Source organism: Giraffa tippelskirchi, chromosome 4 (genome assembly GCF_054371585.1).
Source record: "Giraffa tippelskirchi isolate mGirTip1 chromosome 4, T2T-mGirTip1v1.2.pri, whole genome shotgun sequence".
Taxonomy (NCBI): domain Eukaryota; kingdom Metazoa; phylum Chordata; class Mammalia; order Artiodactyla; family Giraffidae; genus Giraffa; species Giraffa tippelskirchi.
The window spans coordinates 120,375,221-120,395,410 of NC_137278.1; the positions used below are offsets into that span (position 1 = coordinate 120,375,221).

The window sequence follows — 20,190 nt, forward strand, 5'->3', positions numbered from 1 at the left end:
CGGCAAGCTCTTTTATTGCAATTTTTCACCAGGATATCCATAAAGTTGTGCTTAGCATTCTCCATAATATGACTATGTAGGAAGAGACTCCAAACTCACTAGAGAAAGGAAGATGTAGGACAGAAATAAAAAAGGAAAAGACTTTTTAACAATGTACCAGGATGTGAGGAGAGGCATCACACACTTTTTATTATTACTAGCTTTTAAAAATCTTCAAAGTAAATGTCAACTATTTTGAGTTCTGAAATTCTTTCTCAGAGATGACCTGGAAAGATGATCAATTAAGTTTCCTTGTATAATAAGACAAAAGAAGAATATGGAAATTGTACTTTAAACCCACAAGCCTTAACTAAAAAAAATCCTAGAGGAAAAAAAAAGAAAGAAAGGAATTTCTCCTTGGGTCAGGAAAGAAGAAGAGTGAGTATTCATTGCAAGACTGTTCTTTGGGCTTTTTCAAAGCAGCTGTTTTGCTGAGGAATCAAAAGTAGATGGAGGGATACATATAAACATGGAGAGTGCTTGGAGAGCAAAGAGATTCTCTCACTATTCAGGAAAGAATAGGAATCCAATTCCTCAGGAAATGAAGATAGGGCCGTGTATCCAACTAAATGAAATTTCAAAGATATGCTTCAGCTGCCGTATGATTCGAGTGCCAAATCTGCAGAAGTCATTTTGCATGTCAACTTTATTGTTTAATTTGTGTGTGTCATCTCCCCTTCTCATGTATGATACTTTTTGGAGCTTTTGTTTGTAAATAGAGACAGGAGGTAGATTTTGCTCCTTATAATGTAGTATTATCCAAAACTTAAAAAGTTTTTACAGGTTTCAGAAATGCTAACCTTTCAGTTCTACACCCCAAACCAAGCAGCTTACCTGATTAGAAGGAAAAAAAAGAGTAAAACTAGGGCATGCTATAAGGTTGCATAACTAACAACTCCAGAACTAGTTAAAACTTGGCATCAAAATAGTTTTGTCTTTAAGAACTCTGTGTTATAAGTGGTATCATTGCCTTGGGTCACTAAGATGGTAGCTTCTAAACACAGATAAAATTTGAAAGTGTCACTTCATATTAAATCCTTCTCCAACTTTCTTCAGGCACACTTAAATACATCTTTGATCCTGAGTACTAAAACATCATTTTTGCTAAATTTCTTAACCACATCAATCTTAAATCCATAAATATCACTTAGGTTGAATCATCTAAAGTTCTCATATTGTCTATTGTCTCATATTTCTTTCATCACTTTCTTGATAGAGATTATACACATCAGTATCTAAAGCTGCACAACATCCTTCCCTTGTCTGTTACACTGGCTAACCATTAACCAACACAAACTGTGGAAAGAAAATATGAAAGGAAGCTTCTTGAATGTGGGTAAGCTGGAAAGAATTTCATTTATTCTATTTATAACAGTCTTATTCATTATCATATATCAAGAAAAACATCTTACCTAAGCAAAAAGAGAAAATGTCAGCAATACTAATACCAAGCAAACAGACTGGGTTTAAGACTAACTAGTTGTAAGATGCTGAACAGCTTGAACAACCTACCTATTCCTGTTCTGTAAATGGAAGGGCTCACATGACCAGACTCATAAGTGGAGAGAACAGTGCAGATAAAAGTATGTGACACACTTAGGTCAGGACCTGGCACCCCAAATGAGAGTCAGAATCAGCATTTTCTTCATCGTTATCAGCAGCAGTATCATCTCCTAAAATCCTTTCTGGCTCTTAGACCCTGTATAATCTTGAATTAGCCAGTACCATCACAACCTGCTATTCAACCTACTGTGTTATTTCCTTAAAGATGGCCAGCAACTTGACCCACTCAACTCTTTTTTTAATCCATAGTTTCTATCTTCTTCTACAACCCCAAGTGGCCCACTTCTCTCTCCAAACAGAAGTATGCTTGAACAACGTGTGTCTGTGCCAAGTGGTACTGCATGCCCGGTTACACGCATTTCCTAGGTATGACATCAATGCATGACTGATGTTCCTACCTTCCAAATGACCCCGTGTGCCAACTGAGGCCCATGCTTAGAATGCTATAGTCAAAGATCCAGTAAAAGACACAACTGATGTGATTCATTCACTCATAGTTTGGTTCCAAAAACCTTAATAAGATCTTGTTGTTGTACCACTAGCTAGGGAAATCAACGTGAACCAATTTAGCCAGGTGGACAGGTAAATAAGAAAATTTTGTTATATTGTTTTATATACATATATATATATATATATATATATATATTAATGCTATAGAAGCATGGGGTAAGATCACCAAATACAGGGGGAGTGGAGGCAGGGAAGAAGGGCGACAGACTTCAGGGAGGGCTTCTGAGAAGAGGAACCATTTCAGGTAGATCAGCTGGAGGATGAAGAGGGGCTCCTGGGGCTTTCAAGACCAAGTGCAGCGTGGAGTATATCACTGTTTCACTGTACGTTGGTTAGGTGACACTGGCATGAAATTTACCACTGAGGGAGCAGTGGAGATAAGCAACAGCCAAATCGCAGAGAATCCTGTACACTGTGTTGAGGGTTTGGACTTTATCTTGCAGGTAATATAAAGTCAGTGGAGGATTTTAACCAGGGCAGCCACATGATCAGACTTCTTTAATAATCAAGACTATGTGCATTACAGAGAATCTTTAACATTAGAGAATTCACTAATCATTTCGTTGAGTTACAAAATGGATGCCGTCAGAGGGACGAACTCTATATCAACACCATAGAGCTGAATTTAGGATGCAGATTCTTGTGCAGTCAGTAAAGTGCTTGTTTTGACTGCTGCATTGCCCCTCATGTGCCAGGGCACACATTTTCAAGAAAAGATGCAACAAGCCCCTTTATAATCTAACTCTCCTCTTAAACAACTTATAAAAATAACACACATATCAATGATTCAGTCCCATTCTCCTTTGGGCCTTAGAAGAATGGACATACCTTTTTTTTTTTTCCTTTTTAAACTTTTTTTTTTTTACATAAATTAGTTTGTTTATCTATTTTTTAACTTCACAATATTGTATTTGTTTTGCCATATATTGACATGAATCCACCATGGGTGTACATGTGATCCCGTTCCAGAACCCCCCTCCCACCTTCCTCCCTTCTTAAACATTTAAAAGAGATCTTTTTGCTTTTGAGTTTCACTTGAGTCTTGACTCAAGTTGTTATGTTAAAGCCTTCTCTGAATTGAGCCCAAAGTCATTTCACGCTTCTCTGGATTGATAACTTAATTTCTGAAGTCGTGAGAGTCAAAGATTCAATCAAGAAACCTCTAGAAACAGTCTTCAGATTATGCAATGTCAGAAAATAGGAGCTGTTTTCTGTCTTCTGCAAATCAGCTCTTCATCAAAAGGAACATAACAGTTTAATGTTCTGTCCAAGAAGGGAATGCTTGTTTACCTGCAATAATGGACTGATAAAAGTAACTTGCATCTGGTCTTGATTGATACAACACTTACTTGAAGATTAACCTCAACAATCAAGCCCTTAAACTCTAAAACACCATCACCCACAAGAAAATAAAACCTGAATTTGTAATGCAAACATCCCCAAACTGTTAATCCTACACCCAAGCAAATTCAATACATGCAGACAAAACCAAAAAAATGCAACCAACTGAATGCAAAAATGAATTTTGTTCAAAAGCAGCTAGCATTTACATAGGTTTCCTGGGTATCTGGCATGGAATAGCCCTTCTCATGCATTGGCTCCTTTAATCCTCAAAACCACCTGATGAGTTAAACATTATTATAAATGTCATCTTACAAATGAGAAAGTTAGAATGTTAGAAGAATTAAGCAATTCAAAGTCATTCCAATTTGAAGAGGTGACTCCATATCTATGCTTCTCCAAAACTATGAATACATACTGTATGAAGCAGTGTGAGGCTCATTTTGGGAGACATTAATAAACTCAAAACTTTCATTATTTAGAAAGTTGGACTTATTCATTACTCATGACTGTAGGCCTCTGAAAGGAACACCGCAGTGTGAGGAGCACTGCTCTATTAATTATCTCTGTCTCACACAACAACTGGTGATGTAGTCAAGACATGCGTCAGCATCCTTGGTTTCAAAGCAGAAGGTTGATCCACATACAGACCCTCACTAGTCTCAGTTCACGGTTACACAATCCCATTTCCCATAATCTGTCTCTGTTTTTCTGCTTTTCAGTGACAACAGGTTTAAATAATTATAGCTATCACACAAGTGGAGCAAGAGACAGAGCAGACTGATCCATATGGATCTGTTTGCTGGCGTATCCCAGTCCCTAAAGATTAGAGATACCACTCATTGAACATCAGTTCTGGGTCAGCCAATTTCCATACATTATCTCATGTAATCTTTGTATTCTTCCAACTATATATTATTACCCTTACCACTCCATTATACAGATAGGAACACTGAGGCCCAGAGAAAGAAAGTGGGTCTTGGTGAATAACAAGACTAAGGACTTAAGCCTCATTCTAACTCCAAAGTCCATGCTTTGATTGTCTAATGAGGCCAATGAATCAAACACTTACACAATCACAATTTAGTGGTTAAGAGTATAGCGGGAAAACATGTGTTCAGTCCGAAAAGCACTTTTTTTATAATAGTACAATTCTGTGAGTGACAATCACAAAGCAGATATACGACACTATTTTAAGGTTAAAAAGCTGCAAAGTATTATTCCACTTTACAAGAGAGGCAATTCAGTTTAAGAGAAGGCTGCTGCTGCTGCTAAGTCGCTTCAGTCGTGTCCGACTCTGTGCAACCCCATGACGGCAAGCCAAGTTAAATAATTTGCCTAAGATCCCTTTGAAAGCTAGAATCAAGAGCTAGAGGTAAAACCTAGGTGCTTTTGACACAAAAGTCACGCTCTTTCCTTTCTCCCTCAATAAGTGGCTATATTTCTGTTGATGCAGAAAACAACTGCTCCTCCCAGAGAGGGAAAGGAGATCACTCACCAATTCAGGGGAAGGACTCATGGTCTGTACCCTCAATTCCAGGTAGAGCATAGGGCTGAGGAATGCAGGATCTGGTTCCTAGGCCAGCTCCACCATGTATTAGCACTGTGACCTTGGGCACACGATAGAAAGAAGCAACTTTGCTCTAGGTAAACTATCTTGAAGTTATAACTACACACATTTAGCTCTTTTTCAGTTTTTTGGTTAGAGTAGGGAATGAAAACAATTATTTAGAACTAATGTGAATTTCAGGCCTGAGTTATTTGGATAAATTGCTTCAACTTTCTGTTTCATTCTGACAATGGAGATTTTGCAATGAAAGTCACTTTAAAACATAAGGCTTCATTGCATTGATAAGCTTGGTTGTGGTGGTGGTTTAGTCACTAAGTCATGTCCAACTCTTTGCAACCCCATGGACTGTAGCCCGCCAGGCTCCTCTGTCCATGGGATTTCCCAGGCAAGAATACTGGAGTGGGTTACCATTCCCTTCTCCAGGGGATCTTCCTGACCCAGGGATCGAACATACATATCCTGCATTGGCAGGCATATTCTTTACCACTGAGCCACCAGGGAAACCATCTGTTTAATAGAAATGTAAGTTTACCATTTGTTTAATGCTAATGATTACTCTGAATATTTACTTAGGATTCACTAGGTGCCTGACACTGGACTGAGGACTTTTTGTGGATTATTTCACGTAATTTTCACAACCACCTTTGAGAAATGTACTTCTCTCCCTTTTGGCAGATGGGGAAACCGAGGCTCAGAGGATAAGCCAACCAAAGCAGGCCATCTAACTGCTGTCTGTTTAGTTCTGTTTAGCTCATCACACCTCTGTTCTGCTGTTTCTTTCACCTGTGTTCAAATGATTCCAAGATCTTTTAAAGAACACTTTCATTTCCACTAAACTGATAAGTTACAAAGTGATGCTGCCACCAAGGATGCTCCAACAGCCATTTGTTGCAAAAAATCATAACATCAATGCAGAAAATGAATTTTTACTATTCATGTAATTGGACTGATAGGGAATTACAAAGCAAAGGTCACAACTTTAACAGCTGATAGCTTTAGCAACTAGACATAAGCATAAAGACATCATTCAGTAGTTTTCCAAAAATGATCACAGTCACTGAAAATTGTCTTCAGAAACAGCATGAAAATACAGAACAAATTGATTAAAGTAATCCTTGAAACAGCTTTATTCTCCCAAGAAGTTATTTTGCAACAATTTTCAAATATTTAACAACTTTCCCCTCTGCCAACAAAAGTACTATTTTATTTGACAGACACCAAGAATTTGGCAGGGATTCTTAATTCCATAAAATAAAATGGCATTTTTCCAGTTAACAAGGGGCCTCCCTCACAATGGGTCAGCAGAGGCAAGCATCTGATGGCTGAGGAGACTGAGGACCAACCCTGGGCTCCCAGACCATTTACACTCCTGGGTGGTCCTGGGAGCTGAGTCAGAAGCAACCCTTCACTCACCCCAGGAGCTCTGCTTTGCCTGCTCAGCCTTCCCCTTATAAGATTAAAAAACCATCATCTTCACACACACATTTTTTTTTTTTAAAGTCTCAAGCCTTACAGATTACATGTATATTTAAACATATGTGCATTCCATTGACGTGGTTCAGTGGAATCTAGTTTTTAGAATTAAACAGGCTTGGCTTCAAATCCAAACTCTTCCACTTACATGAATTTTTCCCCACTTATAATCTTGGGCAAGTGTTCTTAATCTCTCTGAACTTTAGTTTCCTTATTTGTTGAACAAATGATATAAATAATGATATATGCTTCATAAGATTTTTTTTTTTTTTGGCTAGAATCAAATGAGAAATTCCTGTGCAATTTGTGGCCTGGTGCCTCAGGTGTGGTGAGTAATCAATGGATATTAACTTATTAACTAGTCTTTTTATTTCCTTATTCTTCCTTTCTTAAGCAGCTTGTCTTTCGGCCCATTTTGTATACCTGTCACCATCCTAGCAAGGGGAGAAAGGAGGTAGAGGATGTAAAATTGGAGGAAAATTCTGCTTAATCTGCTAGAAGTGCTAAAGAAGGTAGATTGTGTATCAAGAAGGCAGTTAAGGTATAAAGCTCTATTTTTTTTTAACTTTTATGTTGGAGTAATAGTTGATTAACAATGTTATCTTAGTTTCAGGTGTACAAAGTGATTCAGTTATACATACACATGTATCTATTCTTTTTCAATTCTTTACCCATTTAGGTTGTTACATTAAATTAAGTAAGTAGAGTTCCCTGTGCTATACAGTAGGTCCTTGTTGGTTATCCATTTTAAAAATAGCAGTGTGTACATATCAATCCCAAATTCCCCAACTATCCTAAGCTCTATTATTTTAATTCACTTATTCATGCAAGCCCTATACCCAAAGTCAGGAAATGTGAATAATGCATTTATGTCTTTCAGTATGTGGATATGCTGAAAGGTTCTGTGATTCACTCTTCTTGCTGAGAAGGAACTGGTTATTTACTAGGAGCAAGTCCCTGTGCCCTTACACAGTCTATCTCACTTAGTCACGACATCAATACTACCCACAGGTAGTTATTTCTGCACCCATTTTAGAGACTGGGAAAGTAAAGCTCAGAGAGAAATACTTACTGAAGAGCATATGGCTAGTAAGTGGCAGAACCAATACTATGTTTGCTTCAGTCTAGTGTTTTCTGTACTCTCACATGCCCACCAGTTTTGCTTGGTAAACAGTGCATATTCACTGAAAATTAAAGCTGTAAATGGGGACCAAAGTAGCCTTTCCAATCATTAACCAGACATTTCTGTGTATGACACAGCCAGGACAGTAGTTAAAATTTGCCTTCTGTTAAAAAAAGAAAGAAAGAAAGAAAAAGGCTTCTAAAACAGGTTATTGGCACTTAACCTGATATCAGGCATTTATTCATTCCACAACATTCCATTTATTTTCATTGAGCCTCTAGTATGAACCACTCTGCTAAATCCACTGAAATCACAAAATTTTTGTTGCCAAATTCTATTATAGGCAGCTATTTTTAATATCTGATTGCATTTTTTAATTAATTTATTTATTTTAGTTGGGGGCTAATTACTTTACAATATTGTAGTGGTTTTTGCCATACATTGACATGAGTCAGCCATGGGTTTACATGTGTTTTCCATCCTGAACCCCCCTCCCACCTCCCTCTCCATCCCATCCCTCTGGGTCATCCCATTGCCCCAGCCCTGAGCCTTTGTCTCATGCATCAAACCTGGAATGGCATTCTGTTTCACATATGATAATATACATGTTTCAATGCTATTCTCTCAGAACATCCCACCCTCTCAATGTTCCTATGAGCACAATGTGTATCTTTGAGGTTCTGAATAAGCTGCACTAATGGACTGTTGTAGTGCCAACTGAATCTTTGGGTGTTAATCATGACATAAAACACTTTGAGTTAACAAGGAAAAGACTTTATCTTGGTTTCCTCATCTGTGAAATGGGACTTAAGAAGAAAAGGTCTTTGAATTCATTCATCTTGGAATGGTTTTCTACTAAATGCTATTTTGGCATAATTTTATTATCGGGGTGATCTGATTTTACAAAATAACCATGAAGGCTATTTAAAATGGCTACACATTTAAATGTCAAATGCTTGACACAAACTGTAGTAAATATCATTCCTTCAAGCCAAATCATTTATGTGTGACATTTATACAGAAATGCAAACAATAAATGGTCAAATCAACTTGGGGGTTAAAAGTCTATGGAAATGTTTAAGAATATAAAAGATCTGAGTTTCAAATGGAGGGCTATATTTTATAGTTTACTATTTCCTAGTACTGTTAAGACATAGAGTACCATTATGGCTACAGCACATTATAAACAAATGTGTCCTAAAGTTTTAAAATACTTTCCTGGGCAGGGATTAAGAATTAGAAAAAACAAAAACAATATTGTTACAATTTGTTGCATAACAATGGAAGGATTATATAAACCCTACTTTGTAGTGCTATGCTTTTCTACATAGAATTAATTTCATCCAGTATTAAAAACATTATGCTAATAACTTCTTTTGGATTCTTCATAAATGTTTTCTAACTTCTTTACTATCCCTGCATTTTAGCACCCACTTTGGACCATCTGGAGGCAGAAAGCACAGAGCCAGTTCCTGTAGTGTGATAATATATCTAATAAGCAGTAGAATGACCTGAGTTCATTCTCTGCCTAACAGAACACATCAGAGATCTCTGAGGAGGGCTGGCTGAAGGCAGCAGCTTTCTAAAATTGCCAGAGATCCAAGCTAAAGCAATCACAGAGGTTTTAGTCAGTCATCAAAAATGAAAATTCCTAATGCAATGACTATTTCAGAAGTGTTAAACTGTAGGTTTACACAGAACCATAAATAATGATGTGCAACTGCTAGGGTTTGTTTTGCAATCCTTGGGTTTTCTAGATCACATTAGAAACCATCTTACATGAAACATCTCTACCCTTCCTCCCTCCTCCCATCTAAAAGTTCTGCATTGAATGTCAATTTTAACAGCCATCTATAAGCCCCCCCACTCCAATATTCTTGCCTGGAGAATCCCACGGACAGAGGAGCATGGCAAGCCACAGTTCATGGGATCGCAAGAGTCGGACATGACTTAGCGCTATCTTTCTTTTCTTTCTTATAAGGACAACACATTCCAGGAGAGGGGCAAGGCCTTTATAACACAACCTACTTTCTCTGCAACACTTTTCTGGGAAATCAAGAGATGCGTGTTTTCATTAGGCATCTAGGAAGGCTTCAGAAAGGGACCCCAAGTAAACAGTAGAAAACTCAGCACAACAGAGTCCGTGACAATAGATTACCACCATCAAGCTGTAATTTTTAGAGGCAACTTGGTTTACTACCACTCAAACACTGGCATTTAGACGAAACAGGCCAATTACCAGATGTAATTCAGTCCTGGACTTTGGTAAAGACACTTAAAAGGAAAGGTCCTTGGCTTCAGAGATTTCACGTCAAGGCGACAAAGAGGCAAAAGTGCTAAGCATCCACAGGGCTTTTAAACAAAAGATGAACTTCTGCTCCTGAAAGGGCAACAGAGTACGTGTATATAAGACAAACAAGGGCTCCTCCGGGTTGTGCTCTTTCTTCCTCGGTCTCCAGTGGTGGCACAGTGTACAGTCAGGGTACATGAGACAGCAGGGACACCCTTTCTGCAAAGGTGAAAGAGGCTGGGGCTTGCTTTTTCAAGTGAGCAGTGACGGAGCTTTGCTCTTGCTCTCGTCTTGTATGCCCTTTTGCGTGGTCACCCTGGAGAGCAACGGCATTATTTGCAAGGCAACTGTCAGATTTCTCAGCTGCTGTCTGTGTGCCAGGAACACAGAAAAGGCACCCTAACTGCCCCCCTTAGAGACTACATTCTAATCAGCTGCACTCCAAGCCCCAAGGCAACAGCTTACACCTGCAAAGTCAAGTGCTGAATTCTTGCATCCAGATAACAGAAAGATAGCCACTGCTGCTTTGTAAAATATCTGGATCACTGCCTCAATTCTCAACATGGTTTTAGTAGGAAGCTCGCTAGATTTTGCTGATGCTTAGTGCAAATGGTACATTGTTGTCACTGTCACAGTTCTATTTTCTGCAGAATTTGTAGTCTTTTGCCTGGAAGAGGGGGGTCCAGTTGATCTTTGAATATTCTCATGTCAATCATGAGAAAAGTGGCTTCTGGCTGCCAAGGAAAACCAGCTACTGGCTACCAGGCTAGTCCCAGGTTCCAGCTCTGTCAGTCAGCAAGAGAAGCTAAGGAAAAGTGGTGAGTAAGAGGTGTTCCAGAGCGATCCTAGACCTGCAAAAAGCCAGGACACAGAGAGACTCAGATGGCAACAAGCCATCCTCAGGAACGGTCTCTCCCGGAGGCAGAAGAGCTGCTCCCTCCTTTCTCAGCCTCCACGTCTCCAGCTGCAGACCCCTCCTCTTCATTCTTTGCTCAGGATTAACTCTAGGGCATGACAGGACTAAGACTCAGTGACTCGCCCAAGACTACAGAGACTCAGTGACTGGCCCTGGAGCCTGAGCCAAGTGCAGGACCCATACCTCTGATACCCTCCACGAAAGCTCTTTCTATATAGGATCAACTTCTCTCCATTTCTACTCCAGGCACACAGATATTAGAAACTGCAGGGGCAGAAATGACAAGCTAACATGGGGAGGCAGGCATACATTAGTTATGTAAGAGGACCTCTCTGGCTGGCTGACTTTGCCTTAAGATTCTTCTTCACTTAAGAGAATTTAAAGATTGGAAGAGAGAAAGTAAAGATCTCCTTTAATGAGGGATACTGCCAAAACAGGAAGTGTAAACACCATTCTTTATAGAAAAATATCTAGTAGGTGAAAAGGCTAAAAGTAGAGCAGTCTAAAGTGAAATCTCCTTCATTTTGACCCACTGGATTTATTTTCCATATATATATAAGTTATATGGTTATATTCCATAACCATATATAAGACAATGGTTATGATTTCTATTCACACCAAAGCAAGGACTACATGAACCTCAGAACCAATGGAAGCTTAAACGCCAACTGATTCAAACATCTATTTTACCAGAACCTTAGAAATAGAGAATTTTAGAAGTGTAGACACTGAGAAATCACCTAGTCTCACCTAGTCCTACTTTTTCATTTTACAGTAGAGGAAACTGAGGTCCAGAGAGATTCAAATACCTTCCCAAAGTCATATAACATAGTATCTGTGCTAAAAAAGAACTCCATCCCCTAATAACCAAGTCAATGCAGCAACCTAGAAAAATAGGAAAATGCAGTCAAAAGACAAAGAGAGTTATATAAGGGACAATCTTCCTGTCCTTCCTGACACACATTGTGATTTTAGAAAAAGGTCCCTGAGACTAATTATAAGAAAATCACATTCCCCCCATCACCTCCATTTTTCTGGACAGAAGGAAATAGGTAGAGATAGATAATGACAATTCTCTCCCACTCCCAGTAAACAGTTTAAGCATGCCCATAATTAAGTGAAAAGGCAAAAGCATATCACTGCATCTATGGTTTCTATGAGACAAAGTCCAAACAAAATAATCCTGAAAGGAGCATATATTAGAAAAGCATCCTGGTGTTACTTCAATTTGTTTTCTAAATTGTTCTGACTACACAGGTGACTAACACTGAAAAGACAGTCTCCTGCAGCTGCTCATGATTCATGTACTAGAAAACAAAGATAAAAGATCATTCCTGACAGATTTATATCCAAATGCCTTACACTAATTTACGAAAGGGAACGTTAAGGTAATCAAGGAAAAAAAAATCTCCCAAAATTGCATAATGGGAGAAAAAAAATGTCACCGCATGTTGCCTGGTAAAGACAATAAAGAACCCTGCAGACATGAATGCTTGTCCTCATTCAGAAGAGCAAGTTCAGGAACATCAAGGACAAGAAGCTGCCCCAGTCCCTTTAGTCTAAAACAAAATAACATAAATCCTCAGATTTCAGACTAGGGGGACTCAGAAAGCAAGAGTGCAGAAATATGAAAGTGAATCAGAGATAGTGATAATATTTCCTTTTTCTATTTTCACTTTTAAAGAAAATATTTTTAAGAATTTGGCATCTCCCATGCCATGGATAGCCTTTCTTTTCACACATTCTTGATCTGATGAGTACAAACACATATCAGCCTATAAAGTTGAATCCACAGATCCAGATTATGAAAATCTGGTCTCTATGCTTTGATGGTTAAGCATCATTTACCTGCAAAAGCTAGTTTTATCTCTGGCTTTTAAGAGAGCCGGGAGGCAATGTTCTTCTAGGGATAATAAATTAAGAGTGTAACCACAGCAAGCCACTGTGCTGGGATACATAAAATCTCATTTAATCCTTACAAATCTTTATAACTATTTGATAATCATGGTACAGGTTACAAAATGGAAATCCCAAGATGTTAAACCACGTGCCTAAAGTCATTTTTCTCACCAGTGGTAAAAGAGGAATTAGAATCAGTCTTGAAAAGCTAAAGTTTAAGATCTCTTCACTATTTCTAGGTGCTCCCTGGACATGGATGGGGAAGGGCGCATGGAGTGGGGCTTGCCAGACCGTGCAAGAACCTCTCATATTCAGACTAGATACTTGGGGAAGAATTTACTCTTTTTAACATTATTGATGGTGATGGAAAGATTTCAATCACCTATCATTATGGAATAAATCTTACTCACAATTTGCTATAGCTAAATCAGCAGTTAGATATAAATAAAATTTGGCAATTTTAATTGGTTTGGCTCAGGCCTTCAGATTTCCATATGGTTATTTTCCTTGTTTTATGTTAAACGTAATCGATTTAGCACTTGAGTTTCAAAGTTTTGGCAGAATGTATCAATTAAAGGCTACATAAATTAGGATTGTTCAAAGCACACATTCCAAATGGAGTGATTTCTAAGGACAAGATTAAAAAATGCTCTTTTCATAAATGTTAAATTTTTCTACAAAAAAAGGGGGGGGGATATCTTCTTTGGAAAAACAAAAGCTAATAATCATTCTTTTTGCTTCTTCTGAGAACTAATGTGTGCCTAAAGTGGTCTTTTCTATACCATTTGACAGATGAATTTTTCCTATCTTCATATTTCTAAACCCAACAGCAGTTGTGAAAACTCTCACAAACCATCTCAAAACTAAAATGTAAGTACAACATCAATAAACATGGCATCGGCCCTATTAATCTGATAGCACTTTTCTAATTGGTCTTGCAAATTAAGATGTCCAATTGTTATTGTACGTTGAACATAGATGTTCTAAGCCAGAGACACAATTCCTTCAGAAACCGTAAAACCACACAATAAGGATAAAATACATACAGAAATCTGAAAAATGCAAAACACTTTCATTTCTGTAGACTTGTGATTAAAAACTTAACCGTTCAAATTGCTCCTGACGACTCCTGCCGTGTAATTATTGCCCATCTGCTGGTCCATCGCATGTGCTAAATAAATGAAAGAATCGTTTTTTCACACCCCAAGTGGTTGTTGGTGGAATTTCCACATTTATTTAGCTTGACTATAAGGCTAGAATGCCTGGTGTCTTTGTGATTCTTGGAGAGCTGCATAATTCAAGTATATTATTATGAATTTCTCATTTTATATCTTGGGTAATGGAAGGGTACACAACTGTTTGCTTTATAACAGAACTCGGAATTGATTCCATCTTTATAAATGACTATTTCAACCACTGAATATTAATAGATATTCCACCCTTTCGAGTATAACATTAAATTCACTGGAACAATTGATCTCATCTCTTAATGCCAGATTACCTTATGCTACTCTCCCTCCATACAGAGTTGCACTAGGAAATTTCTTTGTAACTTCTGGATTAGAAAATCTAACAATATGAATGAGGACCTACGCACCCTCCTCCATTTCTACTGATTACTTCATTGATTTCATTTATTTCCAGGGTCTCCTTCTTCAGTGGCAAGAATGTGGAATTGCTAGAAGTATCCTTAAAGGAAACCTTGAAGGTCATTAGATCCCAGGCAATGAATGCCTTCATTCACCAAAGGCACTGCCCTCCTTTGCCTCCAGCCCTTCAGCATCAGCAAGTTCCCCCAAAGGGCTTGCACTTTTACTCAGCCTGAGCAGGTCACATTTCTAAAATACTTTTCCCTGTCTCCAACATCCCTGGTCAGCAGTACTGAGTCACTACCACCAAGGAGTTTCAGGCTAGTTCAACCTCTTTCTACTTTTCAATGGAATTATTCCATGTAATCCGATTTACACAGCCATTTAATCAAAGTGAGAAAGGAGATTACAGAGCTCACAGTTTGTTTTGCAAAGCAGGCAAGGGTGCAAGGATCATCAATCCTACAGAGTCTAAGTTGACTTGATAGTACCGTCCCATACACCCCACCCCCACTTTTGGATTGTTGGTCATTAACCTGATCTGTCTCCAGAGATCTTGTTTAAATAGGAAGGTTTAGGCTCTTTTCCTGAACTGGAAGGTAGCGGGGTTCTCCACCCAGATCTCACTACTGCCATTCATGTGAGCAGATGCTACTGTAACAAAGAATTGGTTCCTCGCCCATGCTTATTAATTTCACACAGCAGAAAGCATGTATAAGTCAAGTAATTATTTTAAAACTTCTGTTGCCAGTCTTCCACATTTGCATTTCAACAGCCCGCTGCGGTGATCCCAGGTGCTCTGCCTATAAACTAACCTGCTTGCAAGAGAGAAACATGTGCTACGATGCTCCTCTGCTCCGCCTTGGGCAGCTGCCCTAGAGACTACACAAACCTTTCTGCCAGGCCAAGTCCCAAACCCCTGCCCTTTTCCACACAGTGTAATGGGCTCGGGTCTTTCTACTCCCTTCTGAATGCGTTGGTACCCTCCCCAGATCTAGACGTCTATTGAAAATGTGACACTGAGTGTGCCATTAAATAAAGCATTTTCAACACATTCTAAACTGAAGACGTGTACAATCTTTTCACCCGCCACTTCCACATGTTTCAAGAACTGCAATCTACGACAGAACCTCGGGCGTGAGAGGGCAGCCTTACCCAACCCGCAGCAGATAACACAGAAAAATTCCTAAGGGGAGAAGTAAGAAGAGGCGAGACCTGGCGAAAAGAACTGTGGATGGAAGTGCCCCGCCGGCCATTTATCAAGGACAAGGCAGAGATATCTGCTGCAAGGAAAGAAGGGGGGGGGGGAACTAATTGTACCCCTAGACGGTGCTCTACCCTGTGCTTGTGTATAATGCAAATTTTGCAGCACGGGGAATTACCTCCATAACTACCACCAGAAGTGCCCATTAAAACACGCACGCGCGCACACATATACAACTTTTTCTCTTCTGTAATGGAAGAAAGTGGGTGCAATGTGGAGGTATTACGCTCTCTAGAGCTCGCCTAGAGCCGCAAACCTGGCAGACGCCGCGGGAGCCAAGTTTCCCCCGGCTAGTGGGGCAGGTTCTCCGCCCAGCTGAGCGTGGCGAATAAGGACCTCGGGGTTGGCTCGGTTCCCGCGGCCGCACTGGAGTCCGCACGAGCCCGGCACCCACACCGGAGCCACACAAAAATCTGAATACGCGAGTGATCGAGGGTGGCGCGTGGGGAACTGTTGTGTAATCTTCCCGAAATCCACGGGAAAATGTCTCCCGTGCAAAGACATGCCTTTCCGGAATAACTTCAACTCTCCGGCCAAAGAACAGATCCTTCTGTCTTACAGGAATTGCGGCTCCCGACTGACAGCTCCCAACTTACGGGCTATGGCTCCAAACTTGACACCCGCTCCCTCTCATCCCTCCCACTCCCCCTCTCCAGGCTCACCCGGGCCGGGCGACTACGGCTCGCGCGCCTCCCCCGCCACCCCTGCACCTCCAGGCTCGTCCGGCAGGCACAGCCCCGCACGCCGGGGCAGTTGGGGCCGGGACGCGCCGGCCTCCGGGCACGGTTTTTCTTGGAGAGCTGGCGAGCTCCCGGGCGCGCCCTACTTACTTGTGTCTTCTTCATAAGGAAAGGCAGCGCTGTGATCCAGCCCAAGCAGCGGTGTGGCAACTCCGTTTAGCTGTTCTGGAGCTCCAGCATACTGCATGAGCAGCGGCTGCAGATAGTCCACGCATTGAGCCCGAGCGCAACGCCCTCTCCACTGCCGGTGCTTGGCGCGGCGATCCCTGTCCCGGCGCGAGGCGGTGAGCGAAGCCCAGGCCGGCGCGCCGCCAGCACTTTTATACGGCTCCCGCCCGCCTACTCCGGACACGCCTCCTTCCCTTCCGGAGCCCCGGGGAAGCAAGCCTGGGCTGGGGCGGGGGGCAAGGGGGCAGACCCTGGAAGGCGGCTGGAGCACCAGAAGTTAGACAGATCGAGCGAAGCGCGTTCCGGCGCTGGGGGGCCACCCGGGCTCGGGGGCGCCTAGGACGAAGGTGAACACGCTGCAGCCGCCGCTCGCGCTGCGCGCCGGGCGCGGAGAGTCTCTGATCTGCCTCTTAGCCTGGCACGGCCGGGGGACTCACGAGAAACCTTGAGCTTGGGCGAGGGCTGGCAGTTCCTTCTCTACTGCAGAGGCGGGGCGGGAGGGGTCACTGGGGGCCTAGCGAAGAATTCACCTCGTTCTGCTTTAGGGAAAAAAATGTTTAAAGCTTACTTAGGATCTATATAGTTAGGCCATTGTCCTACTTCAATTTTTTTTAAACAATTACTTTAGTGAATGGATATTTAATCATTGAAATGATTGTTGACTCAGAGTTGAATGTTGCTAAGGGAGATGCTGTTTCCAGAGTGATTTACGGCTGCTGCTTTAGAAATTAAGATGGGAAGAGAAGCGGTAGGTAACAGGCAGGCCATAGAATCAGGCAGTTTTGAAACCTGTACTTTCTGATGCTGGAGAAGGTTTTGGAGTCAGATAGTGCAGCAACAACAATAATAGCTAAAACCACTGTGTGATGCACTTAATTACATGCCAGGCGCTGTGCCTGTAAAGTGTTAGTACTTTACAGCGATTATCTCACTTAGATCCTCTCCACAGATCTATTATATAGGTCTTGTCATTTTTATTTCCATTTTATAGTTGATGAGACAGTCTTAGGTCAACTTTCCCAAATCACAGCTAGTAAATGGCAGAACTTAACTTGAATCCAAAGTCCTGGCTATACAGCTTTTAAAAATATTTAGAACAATTATTGATTCTCTAAAGCCCCATTATATTTGTTCTTATAATTTCAGACCACTAAAAAGCATTTTATTCTTTGAAAAAAGTATGTACTAGAGATTAATGTCAATAATCTATAAGAAAAAATATTATGTAAATTTAGGAATTAGGTGTTTTAATGAGTAGGATTCCAAATTAATTAATTTCAGTGAGCCTTTTTAAAGAAATGAATATGCCAAACCTATAATCATGAAAAACAAGAAACTAGGTAAAATTTGAAGCTCATAGTATTAGTTTTCCATCACTGCTGTAACAAATAACCAAAAGTTATTCACGTTAAACAACACGTATTTATTATCTTACAGTTTGGAGGTCAGAAGTCCAAAATGGATCTCCCGGGGTTAAATGTTGACAGGGCTATGTTCCTTATAGAAGCTCTAGGGGAGAATTCTTTTTCTTGCTTGTCCAGGGTTCTAGAAGTTATCCAGAGTTTTTGGCTCACAGACATCTTCCTCTTCAAAATCAGTTATGGTGAGTTGAGTCTTCTTATCACCCACTCTGACCTTCCCTTCTGCCTCCTTCTTCCACTTTGAAGGACCTTGTGATTACATTGGGCTCACCTGAACAATCCAGGGTATGCTCCCTAAATCATCTGATTAGCATCATTAATTCCATCTGCAATCTTAATTCCCCATTGCCATTTAGCATAGCATATTCACAGGTTCCAGAGATAAGAACATTGATATCTTGGTAGGGGTTGGGGAGCAGCAGGTACAGGCATTCTATCTGCCATACTCAATGTGAGCTTCCCTGGTGGCTCATAGGGGAAAAAATAAATCTGCCCACAGTGCAGGAGACTCGGGAGACGTGAGTTTGATCCCTGGTTTGGGAAGGTCCCTTGGAGGAAGAAATGGCAACCCACTCTGGTATTCTTGCCAGGAAAATCTCGTTGACAGAGAAGCCTGGTGGGCTACAGTCCATGGGGGTCACAAAGAGTCAGATGTGACTCAACACACACCACACTTACTAGCAAACAAGTTCTGGGAGAACATGGAGTGGAAATGTGGATTTATTTCACTATGCATCCTTCATCAAGTGCTTTACTCCAAGCAGCCACAGATCTCTGGCTAGGAGACTATCTCTTCCATAGTTACAAAAACAAGTGTTTGAAAAAAGACCACAACCCAAAGTTCAGAGTATTAAATAATTACTTACTTTCTGTTAAAACAGTGCTATAAAACCATTTTAAACAGAGTGGAAGTGTGAAAACAGAAGCAAATAGGACAGTAGAGGAAAAATCATTTAACTAATGACTCCTCCCTGGCAATCCAATTTAACATAACCAGCCTTTAGGAGTAATTTTGGTCTGCCAGAATCTTTCAAAGAGTTGCATATATATTACGCACTAAAGAGTTACACTCCTGAAATGTATCATTATGGACCAATGGAAGGGAAATGAGTTTGAGGAAGGGTTCTATTTCAGACTCTATGCAGGCTCTATGATCTTGTCTCCAATTAGGGATTTAACAGTGTGGCATGCATAATTGTAAAGATTCCCCAAGTGACTATAGATACTACATCTTTGTTTATCAAATGAGAATGAGTTGAAATGCATATTTTTAAAATGTCTACTATATATTTACATGTATAACATATATAGGGTTTCCCTGGTGGCTTGGATGGTCAAGAATCTGCCTGCAATGCAGGAGACCTGGGTTTGACCCCTGGGTCAGGAAGATCCTTTGGAGAAAGGAATGGCAACCCACTCCAGTATTTTTGCCTGGAGAATTCCATGGACAGAGGAGTCTAGCAGACTACTGTCCATGGTGTCAGCAAGAGTCAGACACCTCTGAGCAACTAACACACACACACACACACATATAACATATATATCATATTAAACAGATGTGTCCAAGTTGATTGCTTTTTAGAAAAAAAAATTAAGGGTAAATTTAAAAAAAGTTTAATTTATAACATTAAATAAAACTGGTAGTAAAGGAAGATAGATATTGACAAAAATCATCATGGTAGAATTGCTGAAGCTTGGCCAACACCTATCTAACCATACTAATTTTATGAAACCAATAAGAGGAAATGGCCTATAGGTTAGAACAGGTTTAAAGAAACCAGAGGATTTAGACCTAGCAGAAATTCAGTCCAGTTTCTTTTCAATCAACTGGATAATTCATCTCAGTACTCAATATGCTCATCTCCTAGAATGGCTCACTCTCTTCTCTCCCTTCCTCCCTTCTCCTTTTCTTCTCTCTCTCAGTTCTGTTTTCTCCTTCCACCTCCACAATCAATGGCTTTTTAGCTCCATTAATAGCATCATTGACTTTCTCATCGATAACTCTGTATCTGTTGTTTCCTTCATACAATGCTACAATTCTGATGGTGACTGCAGCCGTGAAATTAGAAGATGATTGTTTCTTGGAAGGAAAGCTATGACATACCTAGACAGTGGTCACGTGCAGAGCTGGACCGTAAAGAAGACAGAGCGTTGGAAAATTGGAAGGACTGATGCTGAAGCTCCAGTATTTTGGTCACCTGATGCGAACAACTGGCTCATTGGAAAAGACCCTAATGCTGGGAAAGATTGAGGGCAGAAGGAGAAGAGGGCTTCAGAGGATGAA

General features: G+C 40.5%; 1 protein-coding gene across 5 annotated transcripts in view; it reads right to left on the bottom strand.

Annotated features, from left to right (window-relative positions):
- The window catches only part of KITLG (KIT ligand), a 99,166-nt gene extending 82,246 nt beyond the window's left edge, over positions 1-16,920 (bottom strand). For 2 of the 5 annotated variants that reach the window (XM_081483553.1, XM_081483550.1), the window contains exon 1: positions 16,408-16,669. In XM_081483553.1, the coding sequence (XP_081339679.1) occupies positions 16,408-16,422 (15 nt within the window). In that variant the 5' untranslated portion in view covers positions 16,423-16,669. Of the gene's footprint in view, positions 1-16,407 lie in introns of all 5 variants that reach the window. The other 3 variants (XM_081483551.1, XM_081483554.1, XM_081483555.1) reach the window with 3 other exon arrangements.
- Positions 16,921-20,190: the final 3,270 nt, after the last annotated feature.